The sequence below is a fragment of the Tenebrio molitor genome, chromosome 2 (genome assembly GCF_963966145.1).
Source record: "Tenebrio molitor chromosome 2, icTenMoli1.1, whole genome shotgun sequence".
Lineage (NCBI taxonomy): Eukaryota > Metazoa > Arthropoda > Insecta > Coleoptera > Tenebrionidae > Tenebrio > Tenebrio molitor.
This window is the reverse complement of record NC_091047.1, coordinates 1,088,735-1,111,627: the sequence shown is the minus strand read 5'-3', so window position 1 is coordinate 1,111,627 and position 22,893 is coordinate 1,088,735. Positions and strand designations below refer to the sequence as shown.

Sequence of the window (22,893 nt, the reverse complement as noted above, 5' to 3'; positions counted from 1 at the left end):
CAACAAATATGACGCAATCTCTATCACCGATTGAGCCTCATCAAATTTATAAATAGCGTTTTCCAGATTTAACCAGTGAATCGCAGCCTTTAACACCTCGACACGTAATTTGGACTGACTCCTGCGTGTGACATCACGGCTAGATCAATCTCTTGGCGCGTCTGAAAACGCGCGTGCGGTTTGCGTGCGAGCGGAGCGGTTTGAATCGACCACCGTGTATACGCGCGTTAATGAGTGCCGCCTGCATCTGAAACGGTTCCATTGAAGGCGCTAATTTCGTAAATGCAAAACAACTTGGCCACAGTTCCCTTTGTGTCGAACCCGTTGCCGCTGACATTTGACGTGTACACGTTATCCCGCCGAGTTAATTTCCCCCAAAACGAGGTCATCGCCAAGATTAAAAAATCCCCGTTCGTCGGCGGCGGCGAGGGGAGACGCGTCAAACCAGAAAAGTCCCTCCGCGTGTGTGTGTGTGTGTTTGAAGGCACCGGTCGCCATATTGGAAAACAAATTGCACGCGCTGCCTCTGACAGCCGCTAGATGTCTCAAAGAGCGGCCTCACAAAGCGTTTCTGTGTCTGACAACTTCAACAAGTTCGAGCTTCGTTTGTTCGTAGCTCAGAAAAACAAACCGGATTACGGCGACTAGATTGAAAATCTGGGGCGGCGTGCGAGCACATACGGAAGGCGTCGCCGCCGCTTTTCGGCTAGTTGCGAGTGTTTTTGAAATGTTTTTAAAATTAATTAAAAGTTGGGCCGCCGACCGGGGACGGCTAATTAGGGCTGAGGACGGCGCGCCGAAACGTCGCGTCGGCGCACGCCACCGCTCTCTGTTGCATAATAGCGCGCTCGTGCGTGAGCCTCCGGCCCGCAGTCGGCGACGCTTCGCGGACGACGCCGGACGTCGCGACGCTCACTCGACGGACACGCGATCGCGAGGTTTTTTGCGCGCCACCGCTGATATGGATTCCGACGGTGTGACGGATTGCCCCTAGGTCCGCCGACGACCGTCCCAAAAGCGAACGAGGAAGGTGAGCTCGTTTGTCAGTTTGTTTTTTTTTTCTCGACACGTCGAAAACGTCGACCGTTAAAATTTATGGCCCATCACTTTCCATACTCCTAATTGGATAATCGCTAACGTGGCAATCTCGTAATGGATTTTTCTTGACGGAATCGAGGGAACGTTTGAATTTATAAAATGAGACGCGATCGAATCACCGCCCCCGAAATCTACTGCGGGACAGGCGAGTTTGTCCACAACTAGCGCCCCCTGACGTTTATTGAGACTTGGCACCGGCGGACCTGTCAAACGTCAACTGAATTATTCTTTACGAGGGAAAATGATGTATGTTCAGCTGCTTTCTTCACAACCGACACACTTTTTACACAACACAAGCGCGGCAAATTGACAAACTATCAAACATCAAGACACCCTCGGTACTGACCCACTTTTCGATTAAACTGAAATTTTAATTTTGTCCAAAGCGGGAAATGAATTAACAAACAAGTTGTAGGCGGCTGGGGTTCAATATCTCAATGTTGTACAATCACAATATATTTAAAAAATGTCTTTCTAAAAGTACCACCAAAACTATAGTACTACTACAAATTAAAATTTGTGAAAGTATATTTCAGAAAAAATTGGTCCACAACTAGCGCCTCCTAACGTACTTTGTTCACATTTTGTATCTAACACCAAACACACTTTTACACGTCGAATTGACGAATCTGTCAAATGCCGAGCCACTTTCGATCGTTAACTGACCTCATTTTCGATCAAATTCAAACTTTAATTTTGTCCAAGTCGAGCAACGATTTAAAAAGGTTTTATCAGGAAGCAGTAGGCGTTGGTGACGTAGTTGAATGTGCCGCAAGCTTTATAACATGAGTGAGACTAGTATCGCTGATAGGTAGCGCTGCTGGCGGTAGTGTAAATTTGTCTACTAGTTTGTGTAACGTTGCGAAGCTAGCGGCACATCCCAGATTTGTGTGAGTTTTCAACGCCAACTGCGATAGGACAATCATTTATAATGACTCTGTACTTGTTACTGTTTTGCAATCAACAAATATACGTAACAAATGAGCTTTCGCAATAAAAATTCAAGAAAATTAACAATTTCAGTTTTTTTGTAGTAGTTTAGAATGAATTTGTTAAAGTCTATCTAGCGCCCCCTGGCGTTCATGAATGAATGCTAGTGGTGTTCCTGTTAAACGTCCACTATCTTACGCTATTTTCATATTTGGAACTTTTTTTAAAAAACTATCAAACACCAAGATGCCTTCAGACTTGACCTCCTTTTAACTAAATCCTTTGTCCAAATTGGCCCATGAATTAATAAGTAAGTTGTAGGTGGCTTCGTTTAATGTTGTATTGTTTAGAGCAAACCACTAGATATGTCTGAAAAGTACTTCAAAATATGACATTTCAAATTTGAATTCAATCTAAATTAGTTTTTGGCAAACGAGTCATCCTTTCACGACCAAGAAAATCATTAGATTCCAAAGGAACTAAAAATGTCACATTTTTGTAGGATTTGTGTAGTCTATCACAAAATTTTGCCGCAAGTGGCGCCTCCTATGAATGTTTGTTTATCATATTCCTGCTAAACGTCATTTGAATTAGCCCACCGTTTTCAATTTGACAAACTATTCGGAAATTAGATAAAGATCATTTTGCACGAATTTTTACAAATTTTTGAAAAGTACATATTACAAAGGGTGTCATCTATTTTTTTTTTAATATCTTGTCTAAGTCAACGTTTTGTAAACCAAATTATACAATTTGTCGACACTAACGTCTGCTGACGTTTGTTAAAATTAACATTCCTTAGTATGTGTACAGTCACGGCCACGGAATTTCGTCAGTCGTTGTCATTAAACTGACATTAGCTGTAAAACAGGTTTTATATATTTCTAACCCCACATTGGAATTTTTTATGGATGTCAATTTGTCAATCAATTTTTATTGTGCGTGACAGAATTTCTGTCACAAAAATTTTGAATGTCAGTCATAATGACAATAAAGCTTCGGCTACACAAGTTTTTTCGAATTGACAGTAAAATAACTGACGAAACTGTACAACTACATTTAATTTTCGTTTTTTTTCATTTTATAAAGAGCGTTCAAAAAGATTTGTGGTCTGAGCTCGCTTTTGTTTCCATTAACGTGTGTCAAACGTTTTTTATTCGGCGAATAGCGATGTCAATAGTTTCTTTGGCAAAAAACGGAAACGAAACCACAATTTTTTCAACGCTCGTTATCTAACAACAATCTCACTAGTTTCACAATTCGCAAAACAAATCTGTCGAACACAAAGCCACCTTTGATCGCTAGTTACAACAGTTCTCTTTCGATTAAACCAAATTTTCATCATAAATAAATCAAAATAACTTGACAGATTATTCTGTTTTACCGATGTATGGTGAAATCTTTTTTTTTAAGTTTTGTATAGATACGACTTTTACGAGCAAAAAACAAACACAATACGGTTAAAAAAGAAATTGAACAGAAAATTATAACTTCTTTGAAAGGTATGGTGCAAATCTGTTAAGGTTCTCGATGATAAATAAGGTAGCGACAACTCATTGCTCATTTTTGAGACTCCAAATTAAAAAAGAGGACAGTATCGACAAATGCCGTGAGTGTGACAAAGACAGAAGTATACACAATTTTACGGGATGTTTGTATCGTGTCGAACAGATTAACTTGCATAGACTCCAAATTAAGTGAGATGGAAATATTGGCGCAACCGTTGTCGTTACCTTTTATAATCGAGAACCTTAAAATCTGTTACCAACCAGCGCCCTCTGATGTTGGTGACGTCATGTTGGTCAAATGTCAACGTCAATGATGTTTTGTTTACATTTGAAATATAACACCAAATAAGGAAAGAAATAATGAGCGGCTTTGCGTTTGTTTAAGCGTCAATGTTGTTAACCTAATTTGAGTGCTTTTTTGTTTGTTTTGTTTTGTACTAATTACGTTCTCTTTATTGATCATCCCGAAATTTTTGAAAATTACATTTGTCAGTTTTACCACCACAAAAAAATCGTTTGTGACCGGGCGCAGTGAGCCCACCTCTTTCGTCAGTCTTTGGCGAAACACTTTAAAATGCAAGCACAACACACCGGATAAACAATACACACAGATACAAAACATGCCGACACCATGTGTGCGCAAATACCGAAATCTTTCAACAACTCCAATCATTGGTTATTTTTACTGACCATATATTCTTAGCAGACCATTCATTCGGAGCCATAACCATCCGGGGTTTTACGACAGGTAAGGAGGGTTGATTTGCGGCCCGATCGACGACGTGCCCATCGATTCCTCTTCCCCGTTATATTATTCAAGGGTGTCCCTCTTAATTTAATAAACACACACACAGGTGCCCCTTTAGAGATTCCTTTGTCGTCGAGACCATCCATAATTCAGGCCGAACTCAAGAATTAACGTCTTTAAACCGTCATGATTTCCTTTTATAATCATAGTTTTATCGGAATACAATTACCGGCACGCGATCTATTTCCGGGGGCCCATCTATTATGGATGGGGTAAGTGCACGGCTCGCGGGGGCGAGCACGCCGAGCCTCATCGTCTTGCGACCACTTCCTGAAACATACAATCGCCATTTTGAAACACTTTCGACATTTCACATCACAAATGTCAAAACTAGCAACTGTCAAAGTTGCCACACAACCATCAATAAAATAATTGGCAGTACTGATGGGGTTTAGTTTGGTCGCGGAGGGAGATTCGAAACAGATATTATTTTTGTTGACGACGTAGGCCTCGGGCCTCCTTTTCCACCCCTTTGCGTTCGAATTTTTGTGCCAAAAACAGAAAACTCGCCCTTTGTCGTTTCCCCCATCCTCGAGTCCGGGTCGGATTTGGCCGATGATGATTCAGGAGGCGGCGCAGGTGTGTTAGTGTGTGTAACCCTGTCAGGTGTGCACCCTCGCAGCGCGCGCCCTCCCCCAGGTCTTCCGCCCCATCGGCCGCAACGCACCTGCGTCTCGCCCACTGCGATTGCCTCCTTGGATGTGTCTATTTGTCTTTTGATGGATTACCGCCCCCGAAAAACCGCAGATCATGCGACGAGGGCGCGAAGACCGATCGTCCCCGGCAAGACGACAGTCGATAATCGCGTCCGATCGGCCCATAAATCGCTCGATGATTCCCCATTTAGCGCGATCCAGAGTTATTGTAAAAATATAATTGTGCCGGGGCGCGGCCACATGTGCCCCCGAAAACATAAATATCTCGGAGAGGCAAAAAATTGCACAAAGCGCCGTGGACGGCGCGCCGAACACATCGCAGGTGGCCCCGTCGAATTGAGATATCCCAAACGGGGCGGCCGAGGCTCGGGGGACATCTGTAAACAGCGACGCCGCCCCCGACCGACGCTATTTATCTTTCTATCGGCGTCTTCTCGTGCATGCCGTCTCGCTTGCAATCGGACACGTGCTCCATCTTAATGGGTTAGCGCCTCGGCCGACCCTGTCGCCGCCCCATAAATCCCACTTCTGACGACGAATTCTAATTGGGAACGAATCTTTCCAGAGACGAGACAGGAAGCGACACTTCACTTCCAAACATGTAGAAAAATGCAACTGAAGAAAAAAAACAAAAAAAAAAACAACCCCACCACCACCTTAACTTCTTCTTTGTTTCCCCTTTGATTTTCACAACTTTTTGTTTTTATTTCTTTCCCATTCCTCTTCTTATTCCAGCATCAATCTATTCATTCTCTTTTTCTACTTTCTAAATCTTTAAAATGCATTTCACGTCTCATTTTTTCTCTGCTATGGGGTTATTAATGCGCGTTCAATTGAAATCCTGGGCTGGGAAGGCGTTGGAAACCGTCAATTGTTGTGCTTTTTTAAAGCGTAGATTAATTGGAGCATGTTGACAGCTAACCTAAAATTTTAAAATAGAAGAACGTAACGATTCCTATTCTTGAAGCAAATATCTAAGGGCACCCTTTGCTGAAAACAAGCATGTTTAATTATGTCCCGATTAAACATAAACAAATGTCATTCGTCTCAAACGGCGGGAAATTTAAACTTTACACTGTTCTAAACGGTTTAATTTTTCCAACGCCTACTCAGCCCAGGATTTCATTTGAACGATCACAGGCGTTTCTTACATCGTAGTTGGCTTGAAATTTGCCGCCTACAATTCATAGCGTAACCGTACTAAACTATAGAAACTAAAATTAAATGAATGTGATTACTTGGTTGCCTAAAAACAAGGAAAAAAAAAGAATATTCTCAGAAATAATTTAAATTAAATGGCCCCAGAACAAATTTCGTCTGTTCGATTGGCTAAAATTGAAAAATGACAAACACAGTAATACAGCACAAAAACAAACGTATTTTTATCAAAGAAAAAATGTTTACTGCAACTTTCCAGACACTTAATTACTTTTTTTACTCATTTTCAAAAACGTCTTGTCACATTGTCTAGCTAATATTGCAGCAGTTATGTGTAATTTGTGACAAATGTGATCTGTCAAATGTCAACTTTACGAATTCAGAAGAGGCGGCAAATCTATACGGACATCATAAATCACATCCAATTATGATGTGCGAAATATTTATAATAATTCTTGTATTTTCTCCCAGGACTGTAGAAATGTCAAAACCCCCATCCCAACCCCCCCCAAAAAAAAAACACTACCACCACCTTAATTTCTTCTTTGTTCCCCCTTTGATTTTCACAACTTTTTGTTTTTATTTCTTTCCCATTCCTCTTCTTATTCCAGGATCAATCTATTCATTCTCTTTTTTTACTTTCTAAATCTTCTCTAAAATGCATTTCACGTCTCATTTTTTCTCTTCTATTATAAGCGTTTTTTACATGGTAGTTGGCTTGAAATTTGCCGCCTACAATTCATAGCGTAACAGTACTAAACTATAGAAACTAAAATTAAATGAATGTGATTACTTGGTTGCCTAAAAACAAGAAAAAAAAACATATTCTCAGAAATAATTTAAATTAAATAACCCCAGAACAAATTTCGTCTGTTCGATTGGCTTAAATTGAAAAATGATAAACACAATAACACGGCACAAAAACAAACGTACTTTTATCAAAGAAAAAATGTTTATTGCAACTTTCCAGACACTTAATTACTCTTTTTTACCCATTTTCAAAAACGTCTTGTCACATTGTCTAGCTAATATTGCAGCAGTTATGTGTAATTTGTGACAAATGTGATCTGTCAAATGTCAAATTTACGAATCCAGAAGAGGCGGCAAATCTAAACGCCCATCATAAATCACATCCAATTATGATGTGCGAAACATTTATAATAATTCTTGTATTTTCTCCCAGGACTGTAAAAATTTCAAAGACAGCATTTTACAATGTGGGGAAGATATCTTCACTTGGTAGATCAACAAAATCTTTTTGTCATCATTTCTTTATTCTCTGCAGTTCATGAATTTACCACCCAAGGATCGATCACTAAAAAGTAAAAGCTCTTGTTCGTCTCGTTAAATAAAACTGTTCCAAGCGGCGAACCCTGAGGCGCACCATGAAATCTCTTCGGTTTCGATCATCATCTTCACATCGAATTTTCCGACTCTCGTGCTTCCCCTCTCTGTCGACACTTCCATCACCCTCTCCTTTCCGCGTACATTTTCTGCCACCTCTGTTTACGCCGTTAAAAAAAGAACGCAATTCCTGCGACCATTCGCTTCCGCACTCCCGGCGTAAACACCTCCCCCTCCACTCCACCTGTCTTTTTCTGATCGCACATGAATAATTCCAGAGGATCGTGGAGGAAAAGGGTGTCGAAATCCCCAATTAACATTCGTAATGATTACCGTCGCGTTTACGACCCAATTAGCGAGTGGACCGGGCATTGGTCATTCGGTGTCGGAAGCGGTGCCCTATTGGAGGATTAATTAGTGGAAAAAGTGAAAAGCGTGGGCGAGAACCCGGCATATGGTGCGTCTCAGGATAGCAGACTGCCGCAGGGAAAGCTGCTGGCGCACTTGTGCAAACAGGCGGCTATGGACACGCGGTCTTTCATCGGGCGCAGTTGGCCGCGTCTGGAATATCCTAATGTACACATGTGGCGGCCAAGGCGGCAGCGGAGAGGTCGCTTCGAGGAGGGGCGGTGACGTCAGGAATGGGAGAAGCGTGACAGATGCGAGCGGAAAACCGATTTTTCGAACAGCGCTGATTATTCCTGTCGTCTTTGTCGTCGTCGTCGGTTTTCGGTTTTTGGTGTTGGCGGGGGCGAGTTTCCCGCTTTCCCGACTCCAGCGGAAACCGTCGCTTTTCCCTGGCCCGTCCCAAGTCCAGGAATAGCTCGGCTCGTAACGCACACAAACCCGTGATATTTAACATGCAACTATGCAATTCTCCCCTAAACCAGATGCGGCATATTGCAAAATTTCATCATCGTTGCCGCCATTTAATAATTGGCAATTACGATGTGCGTCACGTTTTTCTAGTTAGGAGAGGCGCGCGTCAGACAGAGAAGGCACCATAATCCTGGTTGTGATTTTTGTTTTATGACGTCACCGTGTTTAGAATACGGACTGGGGCCATCTGCTCTTTAAAATCTAATTATCGCCGCGACGGACTCGAAATTGCGAATCGGGCGACGGCTTTTTGCCCATTTTTTTCCTTATCAATGTGTAGTTTACGCGCGTCCTTTTTCCAGGGCATGGAGCCGAAGCTCATCAAGGAAGAGAACGGCGACAAGGACGCCGCACCCGGGTACGTCGAGGCGCCGAGGACCAGGGCCAAAGGTAACATTTTTATACGTATCTGGGAGATTGTTGCAGTTGTCCGCGCGATTGGCGGCGGGTCACGGGGGCGGCGTGAACGATGGCACGGCCATATATTAGCGTTAACGAAGCTGGAACGGGACGGGACTCAGGTGCGTCCGTGCCCAATTAACAGTCTTACGCCCGCGGAGGCACTGCTGCACTAATATCTATAAATTGCAGGATAATCCTTAACATAAACAGCCAGTTAAAGTGATCTATGATGTGCCGGACATTAATATTTATAAAGCGGGCCGGGGAGCAGGTAATAACGGCGGGGGCCGAATCAGACATCCCCCGGAAAAAACCGCCGCCTCCTTTGTGTGCATTCTCTAGCCACACTTGAACCGCCACCGCATCAATTATTCATATGGATTTTTTAATTCGGCCGGCTTATCGCCAACTATGATCCCCCGACGGCCAATTTAACGTAAATACCATCGAATAAATATTAATTTTGCGGGGCCGCTTTCCGATGAGGATAATCGCGGAGCTTTCGTTGGTTTTAGTCGGCGTTTATCGCGCCATTCCACGGAGTAATTGTACGAATATAAAATGGGGTATGTAGTGTGGAGGCTGCGGGGCTGTAACGATATAACCTAAAAAGTGACAGCGAATGCGACAGGGTCCACACTGCACAGAGCTGATACGAGTATCGTAACGAGAGGAGTTCGCGATTACTCTCTCTGACATCACCGGGAGCAGATCCAGCGGCGTACGTCGCACACCCCCGACCGCATCCGGGAAAACGACGCGGCACGATAAACACACCGATAACGGAGCCGTCGCCAATTTTGAAAAGACTCGGCGGCAGGTGAGAAGAAAGCGCCAGATTTGAATTCTGGTCGTGGGCGTTTTATTTGCGGTCGGCCGGGGGCAGAGCCGCCGCCGCTGTCCCTCCGAAGGGAGAATCTGTGCGGAGCAGGCGTCCGGTGGTCGGCAGACGGCGATAAGACACGTCCCAGGGGCAGGTTAGCCTGGCTTAGATGTGCCGCGTGCCACTGTGTTCTGGAGATAGTAAGGGGTGGAGGATAGGTCTCATCCTGGAGTGTCTTTCTCCCCTTCTTCTGGCGGATCAATTCGCTTCAAACTAACCTGCCGCAACAACAACACGTGTCCGGATCTGGATATAAAGGCCAAAGTAAACGCTGCAGTGTTGACGTTGTTAATATGAAAAAGGAACGGAACGGTCCTGCGGAAGGGTTGGGATATTTGCTTTGAAGTGGAATAACAGAGAGCGGAGTTGCGGACGGACTTGGGAGGATCCGGCTCGAAGGACCGACGATACGTTTTTGTTGTTCTTTCGGTTGATCGGTGTGCGTCATTAGGCCCCAATTAAACGGTACACGACCACACACGGCCCGCGCAGATGGCCGTACAACATGCCCCACGTCATAAAGTATTGCGGTCGGAGCGCTGGCACCGGTGCCAACAACAAAACATCCCATTTTCCCATGAAATACACCAAAAACTGGCGGTTTGGCTCGTCGTCGACACACAAAGGGTGAATAATTCCATAATTTATGCCGTTTTGATCAATTAAAATCGGTCCGAGCGGTCCCACTCGAAGTGTCAGACGCAGGAACCCCTCCGAAATTGACTTTTTTTCTCTGATATTTATTTTAAAAGGCCGCAGGGTGTATTGTTGGCAAGTTTCTGCATATCAGGACGAAGGATGTGTAATCTTGTCGCAGCTGACGGCCAGGATCGCGCCACATGTGGCCAATGGTTGTCCGCCTCGACGTGTTCATTATTACATTTTTAATGTTATCAACTATCACGAGGAAACGGCGGACGCAGATTTCTTATTGGCACACAATCAGCAGATTTCGAACGAACGAGAGGGAGTGTTTTATTATCGGAAGTTTTTAAGATGGTGTTGACCCGATTTGGCGGGGCGCACCTGTTAATTTTGGACAAAGTTTGGACAATAAAAACGGGACGGCCGCGCCGCCGACGGATTTATGGTGCGGGGCTGAAATTGGATTTTCAAATAAATGGCAAACGATCGCCAAGGCCTCATCGAACACCCAAAACGATAAATACAACAAGCGGAATTTCGAAATTTTCCTGCCCCTCCCCTTGACGATTCGATCACTCCATTTTGATTTATTCACCATAACCGACGTCCACGTACGGCGGGAGACACGCCACGACGCGGCAAGACGACAGTTAGTAGACGCCACGCCACACGGGCACCGCCGCTATTAGTGAAACATCGTCAGTGGGCCAGAATGCATCAAATTTGATTGTTTGTGAGTATTTCGTCCGATTTTTCATTTTCTGTCGGTGGATTTTTCGGTCGAAGGAAAATGTTTATCGTGCGCGAAGGGAGCTTTGGCCGAATCCACGAACCCCATCGATAAAATATTCACATAAAATAATAACGCGCGGTGAGCCCCATCAAATTGTCTTGAGAACGGCGCACCTGCAGTACTTTTTACATAACTAATAATAATTAATAACGCTATACCTGCGGGCTGATGTAATTTTTACGGCCCCATCGATTATTCTCCGGACGTTTCCTTCCGAATTTCCGCGAGAAAAGCGACGTGTTTACATCCGCCGTGATCCATTTTTAAAGCGACAAATCCATTTTTCCGTGGAACCGTCGGCGGGGCGACCAAGATCAGCAATTCCCCCCAAATTATAGACCGTGTCGATCAAAACCCGTAATTATCTCATCCACTTTGCCGTATTCAATAATTCCAGTATGGTGTGTACCGAGAGAACAACCTGTTTCAGTCGATATTTTCCTACTGGAATCCTTCCATCTGGTTCCTTTATACATATCCTCGCACAGGACAACGGCGCCGCGAAAATCGCCCTTATTGCGCGACGCGCACGGACGCCTTTGCCCTGGGGGCGAGGACATTTGCGGTATTATGAGTTCGAGTGTGTTTTGGAATAATTCACTGTTTAGTTTACTATCGATTTCGTTCAAAATACATATTAATATCGCGTCTTTAAGGCGGCGGCGGCGGCGGTGACGGCGCCCGATTTACTTTCCCGCCGGACCCCAAACATACACCGGGTGGCCCAACAGGACGACAGCGTGTCACGGTCTTGCAGATCTCGTGGAGGCGCCGCCCCCGCGATCGCAACTTCTCCGATCGGACACGTTCCCGCCGCCCTTGTTTGTGTGAAATATCCGGGTGTCTTAATAAATGTGTAAAAGCGAGTGGGTGGTGGGAACGTTGCGGCCCGAAGCCGTCCGTATCTGAGGATTAGCGGCTAATAGGAGAACGTGCCGAAGCGGATATCCGGGGATTCGAGCGACTCGCACGCCCTCAGCGACCGTTGTAGCGACAAGTGCACCGGTTCTCACTGCACGCACACCCCCAGGACTGGCGGCGTTCTTGCGGCTGTTTACGCGCGCCGTCTCCCGTTAATCGCCGAAAAAATATTCTCGGTGAATTGATAATTGGGGGCGGCGGTCGCTCTCCCGGAAACGCGAACCGATCAAAGGGCGGCGATACGTCGGAGCGAAAGGATCGAGTCGTCCTGGCGCAGCTCGTCTTCTTTTTTTTTCTTCTCGGGCGGTGTTTGTTTGTTTCTTTGCGAATTTCGATTCCCCTGATCGATTCGAAAGCGATCCCTCGGAGGACTTAGCGGAACACGTTCCGCCAGATCGGCTTCTTTTTCTCGGGGGTGGTCCGAACCGGCGAAAGCCGCACCGTGAATTATTCAAAACGTAATAAACGTGCACCTAAATCGCGGCGGCGGTTAATTCCGACTGCAAAACAAAAATGTAATAATTAATCTGTCAAAATCACACACGGAGACATCACAATATGAAAATTTCAGAGGCACATGAAACAAACATCACAATGCCACAAACAATTCCCGGTGTTCTATTACAACAATGCAATCGGTCGCGGTTTTTTCCCTCCGACCGCCGCCCGTTATCGGTTCGAAAACCGCCCCCGTCCCGCGTTTTAAAAACGCCACCCCCGGCCGCCGCCCGGCAAAAAACACGATCTATTCATTCAAACACGTCCGTCTTCCTCTTGCAATTTGCGGAGGGACATTACGTCTGAGATATGTCCGGGCCAGTGTAATTGACACTCGGTGGAGAAAGGCGAGGGTGCGAGCTAAAGGCCAGGAGTCTGCTATTGGCACGTCGAGCTTCGGCATCTGCCACCTTTCACCGCCACCGCTCCGGACCTAATTGATGTCGGATTAATTAGCGCCGCGAAAAATCGCGATCGCGCCGGCATCCAGGCAGGTTCGTCGAATCGTCGGAAAAGTAAGCGTTCGTTTAATGCGAACCCCGCACGATAACGAGCTAATAATAACGGCGGCGGCGTTGGCGGCGATAAAGGGCGCTATCAGTGCGGGTTGGCCCTTGCAAATTTGCGAACTGTATGAAGATTCGCAATTAGGTCCGCACTTTTCAAGCGGGCCATACGGGTTTTATATTCGGGCTTGGTTTTTGTCGGGGGCAAGGAGAGCACGCGGGTACCGCCATCGCAGGGCGCCCCTTGGCCCCCAACGGGGCTTCGATATCGAAATGTGACGCGGTTTGACCCGACACGAACGAAATTCATTCCGCAAGAATCTTCCGACGACGCACTGTTGACAACGAGTTGCCATGGTGCACCTTAAACTGCACCCGCCGAACCACCTGCATAATAATACTAGAACTGATGTGTCCTAAACAGGCATATACAGTAGTAATAATTCTCGATTGCTCTTAGTTTAATAATGTATTTATGGCAGAACGGCGCTCGGCGTGTAATTTCCGCTCCAATAATACCGAACGCCGTTAATAAATTAAATACTACTCAGAAACCTACCACTAACTGTTGTTATTTGTCATGTCATCAATTTGCATTCGGTCAAGACAAACAAAACATCAAATAAATGCACGAGGAAGTGTGCAAATAATCCAGCAGGCCGTGAGAGGTGAAAGTCAATTCGTAGATTAGTTCGTACGGCTTGAACAAACTACCGAAACCCTCGACCACCACGACCATGCAGTTTTAACCTCTTTGACAGTGACAGTTTTCTTTTGACAGGTACAGGGCTGTCAATGTTGTCATAATTGGTTGCGATTTATGGTGCGCGTATAAATTTGCCGCCTCTTCGGGATTTGTAAATTTTACATTTGACAACTTACACCTGTCATTTTGCGATTCTCGTTTTTGTCATTTTTCAAAGTGTTCATTAAGGATTTTCGTGTTAGTTGAGGCAGCAAAGTGGTTTTTCAAGACTGGTACGTTCGTTACTGTGGTGAGAAGTTTTTTTTTACAATAAAAATTTTTTTTTTTTTTTTTTTAAATTTATATTTTAAATTACATTGTCTTAAAGCCTTTTGTTTTTAAGCAAATAAGTGTCCCCATTATCAGTTTGTGTAATGTACGATTACGCTGAGAAGAAACGTTTATACAGGGTGTCTCAGCTAAGAGTTTCGAGCCTAATATCTCGGTTATTTGTCAACGGATTTTTATGAAATTTAAAATACAGATATTTTAGGCCCTGAAGATTCAATTAGTAATAATAAAATTACCTCAAGTTAAAAAATGTAATTTTAACACATGTTTCCTTTATCGAAAATTATGCACGATTATTATTAGATTGTTAAACATTAAAAACTAGAGGTCTACACAAACAATTAAGTAAATCAGTTGTCTGATTCAACGAAAAGATTAGATTTTGTCGTTAAAATTTTAATGTAAAATTTGAAGGTATTTGAGCAGTTACCTTTTGAAACAATTGATGATTAATTGCCAAGCAACATTTTGTACACCCTTTAAAGTCTGTCAAAATTGGGCGCGCTTTATTAGAAACGTCAAATTGTGAAAATTTATTGAAAATACTCTAAAAATAGCTTGCAGCGGCAGAAATTTCAATATTGTTGAAAAATGAAAAAAAATGCCTATGGAGAGTGTCGTAAGAACTTCAGTGACACAGTTCGTTTTCTCGTGGAACACTATCCAAATGTAGGCTTTACAAAATGTAAGGTTAAGAGAGTCGTCAATTTATTTGAAGACACAGGAAGCGTACGTGAACTAAATTACCTTGCTAAAATATCCCGATCGTGTTTTAGTCCTTTATGGAAGAATTAAACCATCCAGTATAATAAATTACGTCCAAATGTTGTCTTTATCTTTGTAAGTGTTTGTAAGGTTGGCAAGATAAACGTCAAATATGTCACCTGCGCTTCTGCGCAAAGGGATGACCAAAATTCTGCAAAATTGCGCGTTTGTTTCATACGCGTCTACGTTTTTGCATTTGCAGCCACGTTTAACACAGTTTTTTGCTTTTTTTCTTGCAAACCAGACGTCTTTCAAGGACGAGTTTTTCCCGACAGCATTTTTTATTAACGAGCAATTTTTTTATGTAAATATTAATTGATTCAACATTTTAAAAAGGCATGTAAAAATTACGTTTTTAAGACTTGGGTGATTACATTAATTGGATTTTATTCTTCTTACGGCCGTATTCACCAACGCCAGTTAAAGTTAACTGTAAGTTAAATTATACGAAAGCATTGTTACAACAATAGGTATCTAAGTAACGAAGCATTTTAACCTACAGTTAACTTTAAATGGCGTTGGTGAATATGGGCCTTAATCCGCTGGAAAATAACTGAGTTTTTAGGCTCGAAAGTCTTAGCTGAGACACCCTGTATAACGCTGTATATTGGTACGAATCAATCTAGGATTTTGCTTTCGTCTTTCGTGACCGAATAGAGTGTTCGAAGGAAAACGTGTTGGGACACACCCTGTACATCTGGCGACCTTCTTTTGGTGGCTGTCAGGTGGACAGGACGCACCGGAAACTCCGGCGTGCGGTGCCACCCCCTTGGCAGGATTTACGAGCGATACGTCCTCCCTTGGAATTTTCCGGGGTAAAATCCGGGAGGCCGGAACACCTGTAATTAAAACGTCTGGAATATAAGTAACCTGTTGCGAGAATCGCAATTTGGGGAGGGGGGGGTCGAGTTCTTTTGAAAGAGAGCTCGCTCGTCGTCGGCGGCGGGGGTCTTTGTGGCGGTGCTCTCGATTGAAATACACTAAATGAAAGCCATTTCCATTCGATTATAACAGCGATGTCGAATTTGATTGCGTAGGGGTAGGTAGAGGCCGCGCGACAGGAAGGTGTCAATTGCAGGTAGGTGCGGTGCGATCGGTTATCGAACAGATCAGAGGTGATTGTTTGACCGAGCGGACCCCGATACGCCCCCATTGTACAGCGCCGCTGCGGGATTAACGAGTCAAGAGCACTCTCCTGGAGGCGGCGGGGAAATTGTTAACAGGTTGAAGCTGGAAATTTGCAATTCCTCCCGGATTTACTCGCGAGCGGGAGCGCGACGCGATTGCCGCCCCCGTCCAACCGAGTTCACGGAAAAATTCCGTTCTTCTCGGCCGCGGCAATAAAAGAAAATTTGCGACATGATCGCCGCCGTCGAATATATTCGGAAAACTTGTCCAATCAAAGGACACATCCGCCGCCGACGGCACACACGCGGCGGCTTCGACTCCGCATTCAGAATAGTGGGAGACCATCTGTCTTTTATATCAAGCGGCACTTCTTAGGCTCTTTGTTTTCCGTAATTAAAACAAAAGTTGACAACAGATGGCGGCGGCGCGCGTCGCCGTGCGCGCCCCGATTGTTTTTTGTGATAGATTGCTTTGTCTGTATTGTGCATAGTTTTGATTGTTTTTCGCTGCTTCTGAAAGGTAAATTTATTAGCGTCACCCGGTTCTGATTTCTATCGGGGGCCGACTTTTCGACCCCGGGATGCGGGCGGGGGCGGCACCGCCACCCCCGCGCGACAGCCTAATTTTAATTTATCGCGGCACGCAACGTGCACATTTTAAAGTTTCCGATGAGATTTGGAAAATTCTGCCGAAGCCATAAACTTCAGGTGTTATCGCCATTAAAATTAAATGCTGCCAACGGCCACGTTCCCGGCGAAATGTGCTTAAATGCAAGCGCGAATTGCAGATTTTGCACCTCGGGCAGGCCATAAACCATCGCGACGTTCATTTTTTTTCTATATACAGTGTGGCCACTTAAAATGATGACGTTGTGTCGCAGCATCGAAGGAGCGCTGCAAGACGCCCGACTCCCCCGAAGGCGCCCGTCAGGCGGCGGCCCCGCTGTCCCCGACGCAATCGTCGCCGCCGCGCCACCCCGCCAACGGTACTTCTTCGCCGGTCAACAACGGCTCGGCCGACAGCCTCACGCCGCCCCTGCCCGCCTCCACGGCGCTCTCCGTCAACTTGGACTCGAACCAGCCGCAGCAGTACCACGGGAACTACTCCAACATCACCAGGCCCCTGGTCAAGGTCAAGCGGTTCCTCAGCACCCTCGTCCAGTTCGGCAACGACATAGGCGCCGACATCGGCGAGCGAGTCCGCAGTCTCGTGCTGAATCTAGTTGTGAGTGTGAAGCACCACCACCGGTACTGACTTTTGGTACCAAGCAAAGTGTCCAATTTCAGAGCTCGAATTTAAGCATAGAAGAATTCCACCACTCCCTGCAGGATGTGACCAACTTCCCGCTGCGGCCGTTCGTGTTGCCGTTCCTGCGGACGCACCTGCCCCTCCTGCAGCGCGAGATCCACGCCTTGGCCCGCGCCAATAAACAGGTAAGAAGAGAAGAAAAAATAATCCGCCAGCTCCTCTCGTCGGTTGTTGTTTTAAGGAAGTTTAGTCGGCGCAAAGTAAATAATATCGGCCGAGGGAAAGAATTAGTTTGCACGTCTTGGATAAACAGCGAGTCTCGGAGAAATTAAAAATAAATAATAGAGGGAAGCGGAAAGCAAATGTCTTAAACGGTTACATAAAACATGAGCTGCTGGTCGAGGATCAATATGCAAATCGGCCGAGGCAAAACAAATAAATCAAAGAAACTCAATAATGGATTCGGTACAGCCGAAACAAATCAAAAAATAATTGTAAAAGTTCCGGGCGAGATGTTATGGACGGGCGCGACTTTTATTGTTCCTCCACTTCATGTAACACGTGGCTTTTACAATTTCCATTAATTAAACCGCCCGGAAATATTACAATTTCCGATATTACCTATAATGGCGGCGGCGATGTTCTCCAGATTGCGGCATCGACGCCGCCGACACTTCCTGCTAAAAACAAGAGAAATTCTTTCAGTCGCCCCTGCAGTACGTCCGCTCCCACGACCACGTCATCCTCGACTCGACCCACTCGCCCTCCGAACTCTCCGAGATCTTCATGCCCAACGAGACGCCCCCGGTCGGCCTGAAGAGACGCGCCTCCGACAGGTAAGACCTTCGACGTCTTCGCCGCCCCCGACGCCGGGGTCGATCCGCTATATTCAATAGTCTGCATGCGACCGTTTTATTAAAATGAGTAATGGTTTCTTTCAGTTGGCGGGCCGCTTGGCGCACGTTGCGCCGCCGGTGCCATCTGGCGGGAACAGCGCTCTTTTTACCAGGAAACGTCCCCGCGCCGTTCCCCGCCAACCACCCTTTTTCAACGTCACTTACACGGCCCTCTTGCCTTTTAATTACAACACTGACGTGAACTTTTGAAATTTTAGGACGAAAACGTTAATTTCTGCTTGTTTGTGTCATGTTAATCAATCGTTCGCCGGATTTACACTCTTTCAACCTGCCCCCACCTACCCCCTCGATCCGGAAGGCTAATAACGTATTTACGGCGGGGAGGCGGCGGCGGCGGCGGCGAATTTCTTCCGTAGCCACTACAACTCATTAGTTTTTCAATGGGGCGGATTTGCCGGATCGCGTGCGGTTCGAATCGTGAATACGTCATTACCGCAGGTGCTGCTATTGGGGAATTACGGGAATTGCGGATCGACTCGGGCTTCAACTTTTTACTGCTGACAAACTGACGTTTCCATCAATAACTCCCATTAGATGCTAACTTACGAATAAAACCCCGCCACGCAACGGCCTCGCCTCAACCACCTGCAAAAATTATAATTACCTCATCAAATTAATAAAAACAAATTAAAAAACTCTCTTGTCTTGATCTTAATCGATTCCACATTTAGGATTACTTTTAAACACCGAATTGATTAATTTATTCACAAAATTAAAAGAACCTTCACAAAAAAATCCCAACATGACCTTGAGCGAATTATTAGAAATATTTAAATAAAAACCTTAATAGTTTTCAATTAAATGAATCAATGAGCATCCCAAAAATGCTGTGATGATCATTTCTTGACGGTGAAACATTACGGTGGTGTTAAATTCGATCGAACAGGGAAGCTCTACTGTCAAAATGACAGTTGGTGCATTGTTGGTTGCCTACTCATGATGTCAAAAATTTTAAACAGTTTTATTTTTATTTTTTGCCTTTGCAGCATATACGAGAACGGCACCAACGGCCAGCCGCACGACTCGCAGGACTGCCTGGCGGTGAAACGTCCCGTGAACGCCCAAAACTCCTTCCTCTTCTCCCACCAGAGCCTCCTCCTCCCCAACATGAGCTCAACCGTCCCCAACTCGCACTTTTTCGACTACAATCAGCACAACCACCTGCCGCAGCGAGTCGAAGACAACAACAACACCCCGAATCGGGGGGACGAGGAGTGGCGCAACATCCACGTCATGCTGAACTGCATCCTCTCCATGGTGGAGAAGACCAAGCGCGCTCTGACGATCCTCCAGCAGCGGAACAGTCAAGACCTGACGAACGAGTGGCTGCGGAAGCAGGACGTGAGCGTCGACCTGAAGAAGGCCGCCAACGAGATCATGCTGCAGGCGGTGCGCCAGACAGAGGACCGAGTGGCGGAGGTGCGGAGACGGGCGGAGGACGCCGTCAACGACGTGAAGAGACAGGCGGTGATCGAGCTGCAGAAAGCGGTGGCGGCGGCGGAGAGCAAGGCGAACGAGTTGGTGGCGGCGGAGCGGGCCAAGATGGAGAAGCTGCTAGCTGGTAAGGGTGCGGCCTGGTCGGATGGTTCGTGACGTTCGTGTTTCAGAGGCGCGGAAGCACGGGGAGGAGAGCCAGGAAGGCGCCGACAACAGCTTGTCGCCGCCGGCGTCGCAGCCGCAGCCCTCCCAGCAGAACGTAAGTGAAACCGCGTTGTTGGATTCTCGCTGAGCGAAATGTTTGCAGTCTTGCTGGAACTGCGGACGCAAGGCCCACGAGACCTGCTCCGGGTGCAGCGTGGCCCGCTACTGCGGCCCCTTCTGCCAGCACAAAGACTGGGAGAACCACCACCAGATCTGTTCCAAGGAGAAGGCGCGCCCTCTGCGGACGTCGACCCCCAGCACGACGGCGCCCCCTACCCACCTCAACCAGAACGAGACGGTCAAGTTCAAGAAGTGACACTCGAAGAAGAGTCGCAGATGTAGGAAATTTTAACCGTCATTAACGTTAAGTCATTAATCTAAGCATGCTGATCATCGTTATTATACATTTGTTCCTCGTTAATACCAAAGAAGCACATGTAGTTCTCTCTGTGTGTCTCGTTGTATTGCTAGGGGTGTTTGCCAGGCTCCCGTCAGGGGGCGCACGACACGCGGTAGATCGGGTGAAGACACCGTTTTCCGGGGCCAGCCGGCCTGAACGCCGGTTCTCGTCGGCCGCGCCCCCACCTCAGCACTAACGCTACTTTAACCAACGATTGCGTGATTTCATACAAAATCTGGACTGCTCGTTCCGACGTTTCAAAGATAAATGGATGCACCGGATTCGTTTGTTTATGTGCCAATCAATTTATCTTTGTCCAGTTTTGTTACTTGTAATAATCTAGTCACTTTTACAATTTCTTTGGCGGTCAGCTTACCGATTTACTCACAAGAAAATCACTACATTTGATAAGACATAAGCAATCTGATCGGTAAGTTGACCACCAAACACTCTATGTATTATAAAAATTAGTCAGGTAGCTCATTATTGTACATTTCCATGTTATTTAGTGTTTATTATTTATTTTATTTATATTTTACTGATGTACTTTCCCAATATACAAATTCACTTGTTGCGCGCGTTTTATTTGAGAATATCTGCAAACAGCTCTTTGGCCTTGTTCACGCTACCCCCGCTGTTCTTCCACTCCTCCTTGTTACGTTTGTACAACGACAAATTTATTTTACCGGCGATTATTTTACCGTGCTCCGAGTTGGACCACGCCGCATCCTTGTACGCCAGTTCTTCCATGATCGACAATTTATTTTTCAAATTTGCCGCATTCCATATTGCTTCGAACGACCTTGAGCCGTACTTGGTCGAGGCCAACTCTTGGTAAACCCCCTGAACAACAAAACATGAATAAAAATCGACAACTCTGGTTACAACAGTACTTTCATCTTTCTGACTAATCTCTCTCTGCTCTTCTCTCCTACGAATACGCTCTTCACAAACGAATCAACCACATGGCTGCCCATGGTGTTGGAAAACAGCGCTTTCAGCAAATTCTGCTCCATGTTCAGAATTCCGTTCACGATTTTAATTGGTTTGTTAAATTCTAATAGCAACTGCAGGATTAAAGTGCCGTGGAGATTCAACTTGTCTTTCTGGAGGTTTTCTTGTGACTCCATTTTATACTTTTCAAAAGTTGTAAATTTAGACAAACACAAAATAAAATCGTTTTGCCTTTCTTCTGGGTCAAAACAGTCCAAACTTTTCATCAGATTTTGAACAAAACTCCCTTGTTTTGTGGTGAAAGTCTTGCAGCCTTGAGCTAGAGCCCACACTATCCCTGTGTGACCAGCTCCAATTATTTCCCCAAAACTGTTGTCCAATTCTTCAAATATCATTTCAAACTATAAAAAAACCAAATCAAAACAAATCAATATTAACTCTGTGGCAACAAACCTCTGACTTTTCTTTACAGTTTAGTATCAACTTCTGCACTGTGAAGTTTGTGCTCCTGGTTGTGGCTAATTTGGCAAGATTTCCTGAAAAACATTTGAGGAAAATTTGACTAAATGACTTTGCTTTAGCCACTTCCAAAGCAGTTTCCAAGACCATCACAGATGGAGTGGACAGAAATCCACTTGACAATTTATTTTTTCCATCTTGGTCACCCTCTGGGGCAAAGTTTGTTTCAATTAATTTCCCCAACAGCCTTTTCAACAACTTTTTATCAGCTCTCCTCAAAGCTCTTAACAGTACTTGTAAAAAACCTGAACTGATCTCTGACTGGCACAATTCATTGAATTGAGGCCAGTGCATGATTCTTTCACAACAATCCTTAATTATCTCCAGGTATTCCTCAGGCAATTCTACTTTTATCACTTTTTCTTCTATCTTGGCGCAATTTTTCTGTTTGTTCTCTTTAGAAATTTGCGCCAAACTCTCCAGACAAGTCCTTACCACATGACTCCCATATGTGTCCCAGAGATAATCTTCTAAATTATTGAGCAAAAACCTGCTCACTTTCAGTACAAATTCTTTACAGTTTTGTTTGAACTCGTCTTTATTTTCGGAATTTAGCGAATGAGATGCGGCCTGTCTCACTAGCGCTTCTAATACATGAGAGGCAAAGCGGTCAGAGCATAATGGGCGAAGATCGCCGCCAAAAGTTTGCATGAAGCGTTCCAAAACGGCCTCGTTGGCGAAAGGTACCAGCATTTCTACCACTCGACATCCCACTTGGTTGCAACACAAGTTAATTTCCTGACCGACGGTTTGTTCGAACACGTTGTTGACGAAAATCGCTAAAAAGTGAGGTTATGTTATGACGACAAGTCGATGTATCAACTTACATTTGTCTTCGTCTGTGTCGAAACCCTCCCTGTAGGCTTCCATAATTCGTACGAAATAGTTGTAAGTATCCGAGTCGAGTTGGCTTCCACGGCCGTAACAGCCTTTCTTGGCGTATTTTCTGGCATTTTTCAAAAATGATTTTTTCCTCTTGCGCTTTGATCTGTCGCTTATACCTGTTTGGGGATTCTCCTCAGACATCACTGTATTACATGGATACCTTTTCTTATTGCAAAATAATTAAATTTCAACGATTATTTGGACAATTTTTTAGGTTATAGAATTTAAAATTTACACTACTAGAGGCGACACCAGTCACCAATAATGACACCACAGAAGTCACAGAACACAGAATGACAGAACTCACAGAAGTCACAGAACAGGTAGCAGTGTTACCACGGAGTGACCAAACAAATGTAAAGTGAATTCCA

General features: G+C 45.2%; 2 protein-coding genes across 2 annotated transcripts; one reads left to right on the top strand and one right to left on the bottom strand.

Moving 5' to 3' along the window:
* The first annotated feature begins 647 nt into the window (after positions 1-647).
* On the top strand, positions 648-20,736 carry nvy (CBFA2/RUNX1 partner transcriptional co-repressor nervy). Its single transcript, XM_069039489.1, has 8 exons — positions 648-1,030; positions 8,684-8,771; positions 16,839-17,182; positions 17,245-17,391; positions 17,912-18,042; positions 19,110-19,684; positions 19,731-19,819; positions 19,868-20,736. The coding sequence occupies exons 2-8, from the start codon at positions 8,687-8,689 to the stop codon at positions 20,078-20,080; spliced, it is 1,584 nt and encodes a 527-aa protein (XP_068895590.1). The 5' UTR covers positions 648-1,030; positions 8,684-8,686; the 3' UTR covers positions 20,081-20,736.
* On the bottom strand, positions 20,645-22,792 carry LOC138124446 (nucleolar protein 9). The gene is made up of 4 exons (XM_069039488.1): positions 22,465-22,792; positions 21,572-22,416; positions 21,058-21,519; positions 20,645-21,007 (listed from the first exon to the last, which is right to left on the bottom strand). Exons 1-4 carry the CDS (start codon positions 22,661-22,663, stop codon positions 20,747-20,749), a joined length of 1,767 nt encoding a protein of 588 aa, XP_068895589.1. The 5' UTR covers positions 22,664-22,792; the 3' UTR covers positions 20,645-20,746.
* Positions 22,793-22,893: the final 101 nt, after the last annotated feature.

Bases quoted from the DNA above. Each gene is read 5' to 3' on its own strand.
- nvy (XM_069039489.1), top strand. From the start codon at position 8,687: ATGGAGCCGAAGCTCATCAAGGAAGAGAACGGCGACAAGGACGCCGCA. The intron at 8,772-16,838 runs GTAACATTTTTA...GTTGTGTCGCAG, and splicing joins GCCGAGGACCAGGGCCAAAG to CATCGAAGGAGCGCTGCAAG. The intron at 17,392-17,911 runs GTAAGAAGAGAA...AAATTCTTTCAG, and splicing joins TGGCCCGCGCCAATAAACAG to TCGCCCCTGCAGTACGTCCG.
- LOC138124446 (XM_069039488.1), bottom strand. From the start codon at position 22,663: ATGTCTGAGGAGAATCCCCAAACAGGTATAAGCGACAGATCAAAGCGC. The intron at 21,520-21,571 runs GTTTGTTGCCAC...GTTTTTTTATAG, and splicing joins ACTGTAAAGAAAAGTCAGAG to TTTGAAATGATATTTGAAGA. The intron at 21,008-21,057 runs GTACTGTTGTAA...TTTGTTGTTCAG, and splicing joins GATTAGTCAGAAAGATGAAA to GGGGTTTACCAAGAGTTGGC.